Source organism: Dromaius novaehollandiae, chromosome 5 (genome assembly GCF_036370855.1).
Source record: "Dromaius novaehollandiae isolate bDroNov1 chromosome 5, bDroNov1.hap1, whole genome shotgun sequence".
In the NCBI taxonomy this organism is placed as follows: domain Eukaryota; kingdom Metazoa; phylum Chordata; class Aves; order Casuariiformes; family Dromaiidae; genus Dromaius; species Dromaius novaehollandiae.
In genome coordinates this window covers 47,214,117-47,231,676 of record NC_088102.1, presented here as the reverse complement: position 1 = coordinate 47,231,676, position 17,560 = coordinate 47,214,117, and the positions used below count along the sequence as shown (strand labels likewise).

At 52.0% G+C, this 17,560-nt stretch overlaps 1 protein-coding gene across 1 annotated transcript in view; it reads right to left on the bottom strand.

The window, feature by feature from the left end:
• ALX4 (ALX homeobox 4) overlaps positions 1 to 17,560 on the bottom strand; it is a 47,636-nt gene that overhangs the window by 10,256 nt on the left and 19,820 nt on the right. The window contains exon 3 of the mRNA XM_026093266.2: positions 4,115 to 4,425. Coding sequence (XP_025949051.1) covers positions 4,115 to 4,425 — 311 coding nt within the window. The remainder of the gene's footprint in view (positions 1 to 4,114; positions 4,426 to 17,560) is intronic.

Sequence of the window (17,560 nt, the reverse complement as noted above, 5' to 3'; positions counted from 1 at the left end):
CCGGCCCAGAGGGGAGGCAGAACTGCTGGCGGCCCAAGGACAGGACGGCAGGGGCTTGGGGATGCGTGTGCACACAGAGGAAGGAGTTGCACGTGTGAATACACACGCATGTGTCTAGCACATCCTGCTTCTGCACTGCCACGTGCAGGTGACATCAGGCACTTGTTCCAGCCCTGCAGGAGCCCTTCCTTGGTCTGTGGAGGGTCTCTGCAGCCCAACATGACAAAGAGGAGGAGAAAGGAACAAAGTATGTGCCCAGCACAGGACCTACTCTGCCTCTGCGCAGGACTTACTGACGGCTTGCACTTCTGAAAACTGGAACGTGCCATGGCTTAACAGGTACTTTGCAACAAGGGGCCGGGTTGCAGGGGGCAGGCAGGGGACACCATGCATTGCATTGCAGGGGGGAATTAGCCTTAATGTCTTCAGACTCCAGCAATGATTGTTGGAAACCAAAGCAGGCAGAGAAATGGTCTCTCCTGCAGCTGGAGAGGGGCCAGGCTGTGGGATGCTCCACTACAGTCCTCTGCCCGCAGCATGGCCTGTGCTCTGCCTGCAGCTGGGGTGAATGTTTCTTCAGGCACTGGGCTCTGTAGCAGCTAGTTCACTAGTGAAGTGTGAGCTCAGGAAGAGAAGGAAAGACCCAGAGCTGCCCCATGTCTGTTTGCCTCGCTGTTGGATCCTGCCTGCAGTGTAGAGGCTGGCTGCACTCCTCGGGGTGACAAACTTGGCCAGAGAGGGGCTGGTCCAGCTCAAAGTTGGCTTGGCTACAGGTTTGGCTACATCACATCTCAAACCTGCTTGGTGCAGCTCCTTCCGCCTACTCTGTTCTGTTAAGATGATCCTTAATTCATCTATTATATTATCCCATGACGCCATCCACACGTTAGAGGCCTGCACCTTCCTTGGTGCTCCTAGAGCTCCCCTCAAAGCCCATGGAGCTACAGTGTGTGCCCCCAAACACCTAGGCACTAGCCACAGTCCTTGCCACCTTGGTGGAACTTGTCTGAGTACATAGCTACGCTTTGTCTTGTAGGAGGAAAGAAATGAAGGGGTTCATGGTTGGTGTGTTTTCTGCTGTGATTTCTGCCCTCTGCTTTGACCCTGGTTTGTACCTTGGTCCTTGCAGCAGGAGTTTGCTTAGCCAATGGTCTGTTAAGCAGCTTGCCCTGTGCCTGCTGTTACCTGCTCACCCTTTGGCTATGAACTGGTGCTCTCCAGGCTGTGGGTCACCTTTCCCTGAAGCAGTTCTGGCATGGGGAGGCCTCGATGGAGCAAAGCTGGCCAGGGAGGTGGGAGGGCAGAGTAAAACATAAACTGGCTGTAACAAAAGCTAGAGCTGGAGATGGGAGCTGGGATGGTTTGCTAAGGCCCTGGCCTTGAAAGCCTTCCACGCAGAGAGCACAGTCCTGTGCAATCAGCAGCCCTTGCCACCCCACCTCTGGCAGGTGCTCCCTGGGCTTGCCAAACAGGCACCGACAGCGCTGGGGTGGGTGCAGAGTGCGGTAGCTGTGGCAGCCCATGCTGGACATGCAGCTGGGGCCGTGCTGCTGCCTTGCCTCACCCCTGCTCTGGGTGCAGCCCTGCCTGGAGCATTTCCACAGGAGAAGGCAGCTTGTACCATGTCTTCCTTGGCCTGAGCTTAACCAAGGAGCACAGCCTAGGTCCTCGCCCTGTGGCTGTGCAGCCAAGAAATGGAAAGAAAATGGATTCTGGTCCTAGAGCTGTTTATGTGTTTTACTTAATAAGAATTTAATGCAAACTGTGGGAACGTGGACCTGCAGCAGATCTAAGCCCACTAGTTATTGCTTTCCAGTGATGTGAAGTCTGTATTTCTGGCACTAGTGTGGCAGACCTTCATCAGGGGCTGGTGGCTGGGTGTCGAGCCCATAGCCTGATGCATGGGGGTCTTACCTGGCTGGGGTGTGAACATAAATCCTGACAGCAGTGTAATCAGATCCATCACTTTTGGGTAAGTACTTGAACAGCAAGGCTACTTGTGCAAGTAGTTCAGCTACTCTGTTATACAACCACTGTCATCACCATCTTAAGCAAGACTTGTGAGCCAGCTGTCTGCCCTCCTGGGACGATTTGGACTAGTGAGGGTGGGGAAGCTGCTCTGAGCTGTTGGTGATGGTCTCCATCAGGCACTTTTCCCAGGGCTGGGTGAAATCCCCAGGCTGCGGACCTGCAAGTCACCTGTGCCTCCCCACATCCCTGGTGACAAGAGCAGAGCAATGGCCCTGCAGCTTAAACACCCATCTCCTTTTGTTCGGCTTGAAGGAGAGCCTTGGCAGGAGTGGACTTTTAACCTGCCAGTGGGCCAGGCTCAGTCTGGCAGGCAGTGGTGCTCCAATGCAGCTCTGCACATTACTCCTACTGTGATGTTTACAGCACTGCCACTCATTTTGCAAGTGATTAAATGGTAACCAAAAGGTTTGGGCAATAGCAGATAGGTCCCAGAATCCTCCACGCTGAATGTGAGCAATCATTTCCCCCCACTGTTATCCAGTGGTAGCATGGGGGGAAAAAAAAAATCTGAGACCATGGGTCATATGTAACGAATTTGTGGATCACATCTGCCTCCCTTGACTTAGCTCTGCTAGACAGTCCCGCACTCTAGCTGAGACATGCTAGCTGCATATCCTGGCTCAGAGGCGAGCAGGAAGAAGTCGCTACCCTCCAGCACCTCGTTCTCATTCCTGAGCAACAGGAATTTCATGCATTGTGAAACTGGTAACTCGATGCTGTGTCTGGCATCCCAGGAGACCCCATTAGCACTTGTGATGTGTCCCTGGGAAATCAAGGGCTGCATCGAGTGGCAGAAGTATATTGCAGACATTTGCAGAGATGCCCATTCCGCAGTGCTCAGCACGCTAGGCACTGGACCAGTGGGAATTTCTGCTGAAATGCAGCCACGTCCGGCATGAAGAGAAACAGCTGTGGGGAAGAGCACAGCAGCCCTGCAGACCACTTCAGGCAAGCAGAGAAGAAAAATCCTGTAGCCAGCTGAAACTGGAAGTAAATGTACAGATTAAAAAGGACATGCAAGGATGCTGGCCTGATTGTCATGGCTGTTCGCAAAAACTGCACTGCAGGGCTTAGAGCAGAGGAAAAGCTGGGTTGCCTGTAACGTGGGCGTCTTCCTAGTGTAAGAAAGAGATACAGTCAGATGCCTTCATACTCCAGCTATTCTTGATGCTAGCACAAGTCCCAGGGTGGCGATCTGATGAATGCCAGAATATGGAGGTCACAGGATTAGCTAACTGGAGAATTAGATCCTAAGGTTCAGAGGGACCCCTGATGGCTATCAAAGCATGAGCTATGGAGGTCCGCTCCAAGAAATAGTACTTTCTTTTTTCTTTTTTTTTGGAAATGCTTCTGAGCTCTGCCAGGCCTTTGGTTTAATACTGACTCAGAGGAAAGAGCACCACTCAGAGAATCACTAGTTACTTCCTGTGGAGTTTGGCTTTGCCAAAGCCCAGGCCTCACTTTTCTAGAGTGTGAGAGCTGGCAGTTTTGCAGGTCAAGGTAGTGAGAATGCAGCATGGCTGTCTGACTCTTCTGCTCCTTCCAGGGTGGTGGCCATATCTTTTTGCTCCAGAGCAGTAGGGTTTATGCACTGTCTCAGTGCCTTCGTATCCAATCAGGCAGCAAAACCTATCTCACCTAAGGAATGAGTGTTGCCTGCCAGTTCCTCTAAAGAAAAGTCATTTTGTGATGGCTTTGTTTTGGGGTGACAGTGAGGCTTAACTCTCGCACTGGCTCATTAGCTTAAGGACAAGAACTGTCTCTATGAACCTTGAAGCTTGGGACACCAGCCCCCAAAAAAGGAGCTGGGACTAGTTTCAGACAAAGATGTACCTCCTCATCCTGTCCCTGCACCTTGGTGTGTTGATGCCCTCAGCACAGAAGAGGCATGCTAGCCTGTGGCTTGGGCTATGGGTGTAACTCAGTTGTCTGCAGGTTGTGGTGAGGTTACAGGTGACTTCAGACAGAGCAAGGGACAACAAATTTGCAAGGGGCATGAGTTTCCTCCCAGAGACCTGGAAAGCACCGATTTGTTTGCAGAATGACCCACCCTCATGCCCAACCCCAGAGCGTCCCCCCTTACCTGTACTCGAGCCTCAGTGAGGTCTGTCCTCATGGCTAGCTGCTCCCTGGCATAGACATCTGGGTAGTGGGTCTTCTGGAAGACCTTCTCCAGTTCCTCCAGCTGGTAACTAGTGAAGGTGGTGCGGTTCCTCCGCTTTTTGCCCTTGTTGCTCTCTGAGTCAGCCTTGTCCATGGGGCTGGGGAGGTCAGTGCTGGCCCTGTCCTGGGGGACTTTCACCCCGGCCTCCTTCACACTGAGGTAGCTGCTGTCCATTCCCGAAGGGTCAGAGCTTGACTGCAAGTCGGCCTCTCCCAAACTGCTCTCTTTACCTATTTGGGTGGGATAGGAGAGAGGAGGGCAGGGAGAAGATTTGAGGAAATAAGGATGGAGAGGGAGAGAGAGAGAGAGAAGGAAATGGATGTAAATCTTACGATCAATTAATCAGTTTGGGCAGAACTGTCAACAACAAAAAAGGAAAATATTTTGACAGAGTGAGACGGTAATGGTGAGCAGGGCTGGGGAAAATGAGAGGCTGCCTTTGCCCACCCTGGGGCAGCAGCAGTCCTCAGTATCTGGGGCTGCCTGGCAGCTCTCGGTGCCTGGGAGGGCAGAGGGGAGGGATGAGCATCACCTGCCCAGCAGCAGGCAGGGGCGAACCGGAGCGTGGCTCCTGCGGGGCTGGGCTGGGCCTCTCAGGGCTGTCTGGAGGAGGTGTGGAGCTGGGCTCCTGCAGCTGCTGGCAGTGGGAATCTGCCGGGCAGATCAAGTGCTGAACCAGTCCAGGCTCGGCTGAGCCCTCCTGGACTGACTGCGAACAGAGTTCGGCTTCAGGACAGAAAGTTCCCAGAGTCAGAGAGTGCCGGCAGCTGAGCTTCAGGGTTCGTGTGTGTTTCTGGCTATGCTTTATTTACAAGAGGAGAAGGCTCTTTTTCAGGGTGGGCTGATCAAAGCCATACCAGTACTATCACACCTGCCCAGCCAGGCTGTGCTCTGGGGAGGGGCAGGGCCAGCTCGGGACGCTCCCCTCCAGTCCCCGCTCTGGGAGCCTGTCAGCCGACACAAACATCACTGCGGTCCTGACGTGGCCTTTGGGAGTGAGGCATCTGAATGCCTGGCATGCTCTTGCACACATGCCCCGACAGCACCCTCCACTCCCTCCTTCAGTGTCCCATTTTCCACAGATGGGGCTGAATCACACAAAAGACTGCAATTCTTGATCCTGGTCATAGGAGGGGTCTGTGAGGATGCAGAGGGCCAAGCCCAGGCCTCAGGAGACAGTCCTCAGTCACCCAACCACCTATATTCCCGTGCTGAGTAACAGGAGCTTTTAGGACAAACAAGGGCAAACAGCAGGAATATCTCACGCTCAGTGGGATCTGTTTTTTGGCCATGCGTCGCCATGTAGCAGCGGTATGTCAGCAGAGTCATTCCTGATTTACACCCATGCAACTCAGAGGACAGTCACTCCCACAGCCTCTTGTTAGGAATTCAACTGCTTTCAGGGAGCAGGCTATGAATGAGGCTAATTGCCAAAGAAAAGGCTAATGTGAGAAAACTACAGAAAACCCCAAGCCTGAGTGTGAGGTAGAGTGAAAGGGAGGGAGTCTAATCACCAGTCTCGGAGGCTGCTTCCCAGCAGACTGCCCTGAGCAATTAATAATTAGGCGACGGTGACAGGTCTGGCAGGGCGAGGGGCCATGGGCAGGTGCTCAGCTCCAGGTGGGTGCCCCACTGGAGGGACAGCTCCTGTGCTGGCAAGGAGAGCTGCTGTGGGGTGGCGAGCCCAGCGATGGGCTGGCACCTTGAGGACAAGGGGGCTGCGGCTCCTCCACGCTCGCCACCGCAGCTGATCCACGCTGTGGGCTTTCCCCAGCCTGCCCTCTTTCCCAGTCCTCAGCAGGGACCTGCATGGGAGCCGTGGCTGGGCGGCATCTGGCCGGGCCAGCCCACCACCTGGGCTGGGGGCTGCAATGACCAGCACGCACACAGCCTGCCCGGCCATGTGCTGTGCAGCTGTGCAGCACATGTGGCCACATTTCTGCCTGGGATTTTTGGACAAAAACCACGGTAGCCCTACTGCAGAGTTTAACTTTGAGCCTCTGCACTCAGCTCCTAAAAGTTCAAGAGGGAAAGGGTGCAGTAGTACTTTCCATCTTTGGTCTCCTAACTGATCCAAGATCATGCCCATTGGCTAGTCTCTTTTTTTAAATTTTATTTTAATAACCTATTTTTAAATCTTCTCAGCCCAGGAATCAGACCTCCTGGGAAACAATGCCACTATCTAGTGAATCTCCCTATTGGCAGATTTCCCTCGGGAGTCTTCCACAGCATCATATCCAAGCTCATCAATGCTAGCTCAGGCATCTTAGCCCCTGTCTTTGGAAATCCCCATTTTTTCCAGCACTCATTCCTTGTTACACCAGCATCGTTACACTTAATTTCTTGTTTATTACATCTTAGCTATTTTGTGGATGGCTCTGTGACAACTTCACAGCCAAAAGTGTATGAGCAAATTTGTGACAAGGCATATATATCCTCTTCCTTTTCTCATTCTCACAGTTGAAAGACCAAGTCAAATAATTCAGATGAAAATAGAAGAATGAAATGTAGTTGTCACTCTTAGCTATGAGGGCAGGAAGGCCTAAATTTGAGTGAGGGAGGATGAGCTATAAAAAGGATTTGAGAAAAAAGCTGCCTAACCAGTACAGAGGAGTAGAGGGCAGGATCAGGATTAAGACATTGGAGATGGAGGAGCTATCTGATGCTAAAGTTTCCCCAGATCCTTCTGCGCTCCTCTCTCTGAGTATCTCCAGCCATCCTGACATGGGGGTAACAGAGATGGTGACCCAGTCTGGGAAACCATCCCCTGTGGAGGAGAATGCAGGCCATGCAGCATACCCTGGTCATCTGCCCATACAAAGCCTTCCCATCACCCCGCATTTGCGCCAGGGGGTCAACTCCCCAAGTCCAGCCTCCACCACCCCCCAATTGTATTATCAGAAAAAGCGCTTATTGCTCTATCTGGTACTTTTCTCTCAGGCTTTTGAGGAGATCACTATAAAGCTCTGCCTCAAGACTCTCTTTGCTTTGGTCCTTAGGAACATTTTCTCAAGATTTATGCTCCTATGGGGTTGAGACCAATGTCCAGGACACCGACTAATATCCTTTCTCCTTTCTGTAGTCCGCACTGACCTGTCTGCAGTCCTGACCTGCTTTGGGTGCTCCATGGGGAGTCCAAGCTCTTTGAGGAACCAGCCCTTTTAAAATGTGCTTGGACAGTGCCTACTCAAAGGGGGATTGATGCCGCAAGCTGGCTATATTGTATGCTATGGCATGATATTTATTATTTTTAACAGTTCCAGAAAATCTACAGAAATTGGCTACTGCAGATGTGAGTCAGTAGAGAGGGAGTAGCAAATAAATAAATAAATGTATTCCATGAATTTTCTTCATTCTTTCTCTCTCTCTCCTTCTTTATTCTCTTTCTTTTCTTTTCTTTTCTTTTCTTTTCTTTTCTTTTCTTTTCTTTTCTTTTCTTTTCTTTTCTTTTCTTTTCTTTTCTTTTCTTTTCTTTTCTTTTCTTTTCTTTTCTTTTCTTTTCTTTCTGTCAGGGAGGTCAGGCAGCTCTCTCCCATGTCTTGGTGGCGACTGCCTCCCTAACACCCAGGCTCCCTGTGATTCCAGCAGCAGAAAGCACAAAATCTGAAGCCTTTCCTCAGGAGCTCCTCTGCTGCTCCTTAGCTACCCACGTGGCTCAGCTAGCTGTGGGGTAGGGTTTGGGTTCAAACACAACCTTTTGTCACATTGTGAGGTGCATCTAGTTGTTACTGTTTATGGTAAATCCCATTCGCAGGAGGGAAATCATCTCAAAAAAGGGGATAAGTCCATGAAAAAAAAGACATACACAAGGGAAGTGCCTGCACTGATGCATATGTGCCGTGGGACGCCACCTGACTCAAAATGGGATTGGGGATTAACTCATGCACTGGACTGGTACTGCCTCATCCTCTCCTGAGCACTGCATCTGGTGCGGCACCCCCTGAGACCTTCACTGTGGGGCTTTAAGGCGACCAGAGCTCCCTATTAACTGTGGTTTTGATAACACCTTCAGCCAAGACCCTGCCTTGTGTTCCCCAAGAGGGCGGTCACCCTTGGGCTTGAGGTCCTTCAGCATCTCCACTGCCTTGGCAGGGTGCCAGGCGCCTTCGACATGCAGAAACTGAAAGAGCTAAGGCTCTGGCCTGTGAGGGTGAACACTGGACAGGCAAGCAGCCGGGTGGCCCCACGGCTCCCTCTCCCAGCCGAGGCTGCACTCGGTGGGTGCAGAGCCACCCCGAGAGGCCCCAGGCTGTGGGAGCGCCAGGCAGAGCTCCCCTCTGGCCACCCCTGTGGAGTGGACACAAGGTCTCCATAGGGCAACCGCTGCGGGCAGGCGGTAAGCATGGCCCCACAAGACAAAGTGTCCAGATTGCCCTGACAGAGGCGACAGTGCGATGATAGTGCTTGATAGGCAGCCTGGTCACCAGCGACCAGTCCTAGCAGGAGGGATCATCTCAGGCACGTGCATCAGAGCAACGGAAGAGCCACCAGAAGCAGCCTCCAGCTCCCTCCTGTCCCACACCCAACGGCTCCTCTCTTCTCCTGGGACAGCGGGCAGGTGGGCAGCAGCTCAGTCCTTCTATCAGTGACTACAGCAGGACTGGAAAAACACACCCGCACGCACACACACGCATGCATACAGACGAGCTCTGAGTCTGATCTAATTTCATTGACTGCATAACATAAACTGCAGCTGGGAGCTGGGCCCAGGGCTTTCAGCAAAGATATTTATCTCTGCTGCAAGCAATCAGCCCCGAGTGACAAACAGCTTCCTTACGCAAGCCGTGGGTGTGGGCAGCACGCGGGGCGTCCCTAGCGGGGCACGCTGCCTCGCTGACGTCAGTCCGGAGGCCGCTTTGCCAGATCGGCCACGCTCACTTTTATGTCCCTGCGCTCCAGCCCTTTGTTAGCTGTCTTTGTTTAAAAAGAGATTCATCTCTCCAGACTCGGAGCACTGTGTATTCTTGCGTTAGCTGGGGGGTTCCCGTGTTACGTGCAGGCCCTGCTCTCCCTTCCCTGCGAGTCCCATTTTTCTTGGCTTGCTGGAGGCTGCCAAGTGACAACTTAGAAACCACCTGAGGAGCTCATAGGATTTGTCCTGGGAGCTCACTGCTCCCTCCACCGTTTTTCCTCTTCATTTTGCTAATATTCCTGTTTTAGCACTTTGCTTTTCCAGGTGCTATTTTCAGTGTGACACCTCTCACCTTGTGACACGTGAGACAGGTCAGTGCTGCCAGCTGCAGTTTTAGAGGCAGGGATGGTGAGGCATGGGCAGGGATTGGGATATTTGGGAAGTCACAAGCTCGCTCAGGACAGCTCTGTCTCCTCACTGCCCACCACTTTCTTGAAGTACATACCAGGGTGCTTGGTAGCCAGCAAAGCCTGACCATTTCTGCAAAGTGTCAGCCAGGGATTTGGGCTGGCTACACCCAAAAGCATCCCTCAGGCCAACAGGGAGACATCCATGGGCCACTAAGGACAATCGCACCCCAAGAAAACTGGCAGAGTTTGCAATGTGCTTTCTGTAGATAACCAGAGGCCAAGACTCATTGCACCTTCTTGCGTGCCCCTCCTGGGGCAGCAGCAGCACCAAGAGCAAGATTAGATGATTAAAGCACAGATTAAAGCCATGGTAGCGCTGACAGGAGGACGCTGAGAGCTAAGCCTGCCACCCCATTTGCATTCCCAGCTCTGCCAGAGCATCGCTCCAGTTGCACGCCTGTGCCACACTGCCCTCACCTGTAAATGGACTCCCACATCTCTATTAGCTGGTAAATGGGTCCCTGCATCAGAATGGCTGCAGAGCCTCCGGGACCCAACACGATGTGCCGAAGCAGGCCCTGCTGCTTTCTGAGGCCCAGAAAGATTGGGGAGGGCATGTACTCCCCCTGCCCCCAGTGCTACCCCATTCCAGCAGCCTGCTGGTTGGGGCTCAAGGGTCCCAGGCACCCAAAACGGGGCAGTGGGGCAAGCCCCCAAAGCTGCTCAGTGCCTAGTGGGAGGGTGTGTGCAATCTGAGGTGACGTGGCTGCAGACGCGCTGCTTCCCTGTGCTGGGGAAGGTGCCTCCAGGAACCGGGGCTCGGCTGAGCCCTACGGCATGCCTTGGCCAGCAGTCCCTGTTAGAGAAGCAGTGAGCACTACATCTTTCTTCTCCTGCACATATGTCGGGTGCATATATTAGAGAGAAACAAAATCAAGGTGGAGAAGCATGAAGAGAGGTAAAAGCAACTGCCCCCGATATCCAGGAGCTACTTAATGACTGCGCTGCTAGCAGTGGGGACATGCTACAAGAGGCATTGTCTCCTTTACCTCCAGCTGCTGTGGGCACTGGCAGAGATTAGTTGTCTCCTCAAAAGGGGAGCAGGAGCAGTGCACAGTTTGTATAACAAAGCTATCTGCAACCCTTAGGAAGGGATGGAGAGCTGGACGCACTGAGTACAGATGGTGGTGTATAGAGGGGATGGGGTGTATCTACTCTCGACAGAGCATCAAGCGAGGTAACTGCTCATTCCCTAGGAATGGGATCTCCTGACCTCAAAACAGTCATGCTAAATGCTGGAGTGAGGCAAATTGCATACATCTGCATATAGATATGCCCAGACTTCCTGTAACTAGAGATGGCCTCAAAGTTTCAATGTAAAGTTTGGGGTGTCTGTTTCTAATCAAACCTAGAGAGACCTCGAGATACATTTTTTTGAAGATCTCCATGACAAGGAGGTAATGTGAGCATCATTATGCCGTTACAAGCCCCATGGGACTTGGCTTGGTGTTTCTTGACTCTTTAGGACCCCTTCCTTGCCCAAAGCAGCAGTAAAAGGGGGATATTTAAAGGCTTCCCAAGCTGAAACCCTGCTCTCCCAGTGCCTCAGGTGCCAGTGGGGCTGGACTACCAGCACTGCTGAGACCTCCCTGAGTCACCCTGTATCAGTCACCAGTGGGCAGGGGCAGCCCACGACAGCTGGGCACACAGGTGCCAAACATCACTGGCCTGGCCTGCTGGGAGGCTCGCGGGCAGGCAAGTTTCACAGAGAGCCTCTTCTCCCCTCGCGATGCCCGCAAGAGGCTCAGCGCTGCAACTGGTGCCTTCCCTGCTGTGGCCAGCTGCACCACCAAGGGGAGTTTCTCAGCTGCAGGGACGCGCACCAGGAATATACTCATCCTCTAGCAGAGGATCTCCGACGCTCCAAAGAATGGGTCCAGGGAATGAGGATCCCTAGCTGTTTACTGGGAGAGGAGATGCCTGTCTGATCCTACCCACATTTGTCCTGTGGACGCAACTGAGGGAGGGACGGGGTGAGGGAAACACAGACCACGCTTTGCCTCTAGGCACCCCTGCAGCCCCGGCGGCCAGCCCCGGCCGCAAACATGCAGCGCGCTGCCCTGCTGACTCCGCTTCTGCGGGCAACAGGCTTTTTAACCACCTCATCACAAGATTTGCGTTAACAATTCACATCTGCTTTGTACCCAACAGGCACTATTTTGGGCGGGTGATGAAGTAAAATCTTCTCTATGAATAATCTTATCTATCAAATTTAACTCAGAGATAATTCGGCTTGGCAAATCCACATGGCCAGGGAGAGCGCAACATTTCACACACAGAAAGCAACATTGGGCTCAGTTCGCAATGACGTGTCCCCTACCAGTGCGATGCCGATCACTGAGGCCGGCCAGCGGCGGCCGATCCACTTCGGCAGTGTGTGCGGCAGTGCGTGGCTGCGGGGGGACGCTGGAGCCGGCCGCTCCGGGCTGCCTCCCTGCTCCCTTACGACATGGTGCGGTGGCCGTCTGCCTCCTGCCAGGTACGAACGCAGCGATTCTCTCCCCATCTGTGCCTTGATCACTCTGGCCTGGTGCATTGGCCATTTCACAGTGCCTCGCTCAGCCTGCACAGCCATGATCTGACTCTTGCTTCTCATAGCAACCACGCAGTTTCTATTTTCTAACTCTCTGTTACAGATGTTTAGGAGGGCTCCTTACATCCAGTCCTGACTCTTAATGCCATTCTCTCAACTGCTGCTTAAATACAAGTGTGAAATTTTCCCACGATACGGTTTGCGCTGTGCATTCTGGATTTCTTACCAAGGAAGAGTTGCACTACCAGTCCAGCCAGCACACCTCCAGGACTCGGCCAGCTGTAGTAACCTTATCCAGTCCTTGTGATCTTGCCCTAAAACATGCTGAAGCTATTATACTTTTCCCCAAATTATCTGCTGCAGCTTTCTGCCTCCTGTCTGTCATTGCAGTCAAGAAGTCAACACACGGCTATCATTTAAAAGCCAAACCACATTTTGGGTTATATAGGATAAAATGAAGTGGCTGAATTTTAGGCATACAAAGGCCCAAATCCTTCAGTTTATTCCTATTCAGAGAGTGAGCATCCTTGTAGGCTGCAGATGTAAAGAAGAATTTAAAGATGAAGAGAGGACCCAGAATTTCATGGCTGAATTTGGCATCGCTGATTTTACTAGCAATGATAGGATATGTAATCATACCTTCCCTCTTGGGCCCAAGTGGACCATGACATTAAACATCATTCATTTCTACAACGCAGCCATCCCTAGGGTGTTTAACCGCACCGCTCTGCCATAAGCAGGAAGGATACAGTGACTGTCTAAGACTGCGTGAGGAGATAGGCTGAGTGTGCAGCTGCAGTTAGATGTTAAGGGACGTCCCGTTGCCTGCAGAAGGGCCCAGCACTGCCACAGGGCACTGCTGCTTTGGGCTGGTACTTCTGCAGGAGACCTGCTGGGGTCTTGAGCCCTCTAGGAAATGAGAAGACTTTGAGAATGACCCAGAACGTGGTGCTGCTCTCCCATCTGCTGGCTTTAATCGCCTGGTGACAGACGGGTCACCTTCAATTTGCCACACGTGAAAATGATCCCCTACAGGTAGCCAGAAGAGGAGGTGGCCTGTGCCCCATGTTTGCTTTTGGTTAGCTCCATCCATGCAGGAGAAACTAATGCGAGCCAAGCGGCCAGAGGAAGAAACAAGACACTGGAGGCAGTTTGTTGCCTCACCTTGGAGACAGTCAGGTTCCCGAAAGACAGGGACAAAAAACAGCTCCTGCCCTTGCCTGTCTCACAGTCGCACTGCTGGGTGTCTGGCTCCTTTGCCAGCGCAGCAGCTGGGGACAGCAGCGGGGGGGTTTAGCCTGGAGGTCCGCAGGAGGGCAACGGATGCATTACGGGTGTGACTTTTCAGCTTGTGACCCATAGGGTCCTAAAACTGCTTTAAGAGGTCCACCATCACTAGCCAAGAAGAGCGAGGCCATTGGGATCCAGTTTTTCTGTGCAGGGGTGTGTACCTGTAGAAAATGACTAGGAGCCCACAAATCAAAAAGGAAAAAAACCCACAGGACTGGATAGGAGGGGAGGTTTTCACAGCCTGGGAGTCGCACCATACAGGACTGGAGCACCCTCAGTGGGAGCTCCAGGATGATTTTGACTGACTTCTAACTTAAGGCACTGAGTAGCAGATTACAAGTAGGTGGCTAAAACTGGAAGCTTCCCCAGGAGTCAAAACTCCCTTAGTCTTGGCTGCACGTGGGCCCTCTTGTGCCCAGCTGGTTGTGTTTTACTCAAATCAGCACTGGCTGGATTTCAGAATAGGGAGTCTGATAAGGGTAACTAGTGCTGCTGAGAAGTTTGCAGCACAGCAGCCCTTGGGGAAGTTTGCATGTATACGTAGACGTGCGTGTGTGTGCATGTTATTTCTTTGTGGAAGTTTGGTGCTTTTCTTGCTTTTTTTTGAACCATTTTTTTCCCCTAGAAACAACTGCTTTGAAGGGCACATACTGCTTTTTTTTTTTCTGATTACCTGAATTTATACACTCCGTGGCTACCCGGGGAGAGCTCAGAGTCATCTGTATAAATGCAACGTGTATTGCTTGCTCCTCCTTCATGATATTTAAAGGACACTAAAATAGCTCACTTTTATACAGGTAAATCAATTCATAAAGCTCTGAGGAGAAGCTGTGGCTGGAGTGAAAGGGCACAGTTTATGTCCCAAATTCTTTTTCATGTGGCACGTTCATTGGAACAGCAAGAAAGTGCTGGCTAGCAAATATCGAAGGCATAAAAACTCTTCCAGCAACCTGATGTAACTGAGACTCACTTCCTGCCTCCCAAAATGCAATATCAGAAAAAGAGAAAGAGCAAGAAATAGAGAGAAAATGTATTGCCATTGCCTCCACTGGGAGAAAACAGGACTGCCCAGTTGTGTATCATGGCCTCCACACTACTGAAGATGAGAGGAAACTATGGTTTATCCCCAGTATTGTGGAGCTGGGAATTTTAGCTGTCTCGGATGAACCCAGGAATTTCTCAGTGACCTGGTTCTTTCCTCTCTCACACCTGAAGGTCTTCAGTGGCAGCAGCTGATGAGACAGTGCCTGGAGCTGTGCTCTGCCGTGCCAGCGTCGGCCACGAGATGGCATTTTAAATGACAGCCGAGTGCATGTGTGCACCAAAAGCCACCTAGCACCTTTGCACTGATGTACCGCCAGCGCTTGTCTGCCAAGGAAGATGGATGTGGATGAGGCAGGCAAGGATCAGTGGGGGCCTTGAAAGGACTTTCACTTTCCTTTTGGCTCTGAATTTGATACACTTTGAATAAGCAGTCTCCTCCTTCCAAAGCAATCATGTGTAGCCTTTCCATGGCTATGTCCGTCTGAGGTTCTCAGCTTGTCTCAAGTCCCTCAGAAACATCTCCTCACCGTGGTGCAGTGTGAGCACCTAATTGCTCTTGACTGAAATACGAGTTGGGCACCTGAATACCTGTGAAGACCTGAGTGAGTAGTGAATAAGACAATGTATGGGAGCTCATAAAAAAAACCTGAGCATCATTAATACAGAATGAAGTATTGAGTGGGGTTGGCTAAGCCATAGACTTGTGCCTACACACCTGCCTGTAGCCATTCACTAGAAGTTAAGTCCAAAAATGCCCACAGATCCCGACTTGGCTAAATGAAACGCAGAACTGACAGGTCCTCCTGCTGCTTGCTGAAGCTTTTTTTCTACACAGACAGCCACTGTAAGCAGCTTGTCATTTTGCATGCCCCAATGCCATGAACCAATGTGGGGCCTCTGTCCCATTCCACTCTGAGCTGAATGTCACTAACAGGCCATCAGCATCAAGGGGAGCATCTGCCCTGTCTGTCTTTCTGTCTCATGTCAGTTCCCCCCAGACTGTGTTTCCTTTAGAAGATCCGGATACAGCAAGGTTGCTCTGCTCCTATTTGGAAGTTATCTCTAGCACAGCTGCATGAGGATAGTTTTTAAGGTAGCCAGGATTCAACAGCCCTCCCTGCTCCAAGGCTTTATAAAATGCCACAGCGAAACGTTGCACTTGGCTAGCGTGCCGGCGGCTGCCAGGCTGATGGCAACTGCACATTCAGTGCATGCGGAAACACTGAATTTTTCAGATGTGAGCGGTACACAAGGGTGATGCAGGGCACAGGGCTAAACTCTGACTCTGAAGGAAAGAGCAAAGGCCCCCCGTCAGATGCAGATTTACACATTTGTCTTAGCATCTCCCTTTGGCCACTGCAAGGAGCTGAAAAGATCTCTTGCCTGAGCACTGTAGGACAGAAAGTGGGCTCTTTCCTGCAAGCTGCCAGCTCCTCCAGAGCTTTGCCCTGGGAGCAGTGAGCACCTCTGCCTTCCCCACCACATCCCCGGCCGTTTCCCTGCACTGCCTCACCAAGGCCAGGCGCCGGGCAAGCCGCGAGCCTGCTCCGTCGGGATGAGATGGAGGCGCTAGCCACACGTGTAACCTAAACGCGGGTCCGACTGCATATTTCCTGCCACGCTAACTCCATGAGGCAACGCCAGCCCTTGCTTATGACAGTGGATATAAATCTACCACCTGGTTGCAGAGAGAGATGGGCAACGCTCCTTCTCAGCCGGGGGGCAAGGCTGGTAAAACAAAACCACCTCAAGGGATTTGAGCCTTGCTCTGATGTCTGATTACGGCACAGTTTAATTCCTTGCTGCCAGCTTTGAGAGGGATTCACCCCATCGTACGCGCCCATGCCTGCCTGGACAGCGTCCATGTGGTTGGTCCGTCTGTCTGTCTCTCTACGTCCCTGTGTCTGTCTGCTTTACCAGGGGAGCTGCTGCGCAGCGGTGGCAGGGGTGCATTGCTGAAGTTCAGCTGCCTCCCAGAGGTGACTTTAAGGTGCCTGTTTGGTGCTGCTGGTAACACGGCGGAAACTGTAACCTAAACTAACAGGCAGAGCAAATGGGCAGAAGGAAGGGGATTTCAGCCATTTTGTCATGAGCTGAGCAAGAGCTCAGCTGCCTTTGCGTTAGCGAGTCCTGGTTCAAATTAGCGACAGACCAGCTTCAAAAGCCTGGCAGACACTGTTCAGAGAGGCATCGAAATGGGGTATGCCTGGCTGCAGCCTAGCCACGCTACGGCCCTAATCCAGCAAAGCACTTCAGCATGTGTGCAACACTAGCCTACTCTTACGCTTAAAGTTAAGCAAAGGCTTATGTGCTGCAGACTGGCCGTCAGACAACCCCCAACAGACCCTCCCAGCACAGCTCCTATCCTAATTGTAGCGATTCCTGATTCAGGCCCCCAAACACACCAGCGGAGAAAAGCTGGGGATGCCGAGTCTGGGTGAGATGCTGAGTCAGCCCCATTTCTAGTCAAGAACAGCATGTCTCAGGGGAATTTGGGTGCTACCGGTTTCACTTGGAAACTGGAAAGCATGAGTGATGGGAACATGAAATAAAAACAGAAAACACCCAGAGTTGGCTGAACTTTGCTGAACCACAGAAAAGCTTGAGTCTGAGTGTTGGGCCAAAGTTTGGCCCATGCTCTCCAACCAAATAGTTCTGCTGCTCTTCAGTTTTATATAGCTGATTAGTAAAGAAAGGCGTAGACGAGGGAAGAAAAACATTCAGCCTTTACCAAACATGCCTGTTCTTGGAAGCACAGCTAAAACTTATTTCCATTCTGACTGCACATTGCAAAACCCAAGGCCAGCCAGGTCTGGGAATTGCTAATGTTCCTATGAGCACTAGGCTTTTATAAGCACTCCAGAAAGAAATTAGGACTCTGGCTACCAAACCCGCAAATTCACAGTCACCGGAGCTGGGAGACAGACAGGCGGTAGGTTTTAGTAGCAGATAGAAAGAGGGCAGCACAAACACAAACTGAAGCAAAAAGCAACATAAGCAAAACTGGAAGCTGCCAGCCAAGAATGAAGACAAAATAGTGAAGGGCAGGTTTGGCAGCGGCAGGCTGTCGCTCCTGGACCCCTCCTCCCTCCGTCGCTCAGTCTGCTCGCGAACGAGCTCCCCGGCTGCAGCGGCCAGGCACCCGGTCCCCGTGCCCAGCTGCCCCGCACTTCCCC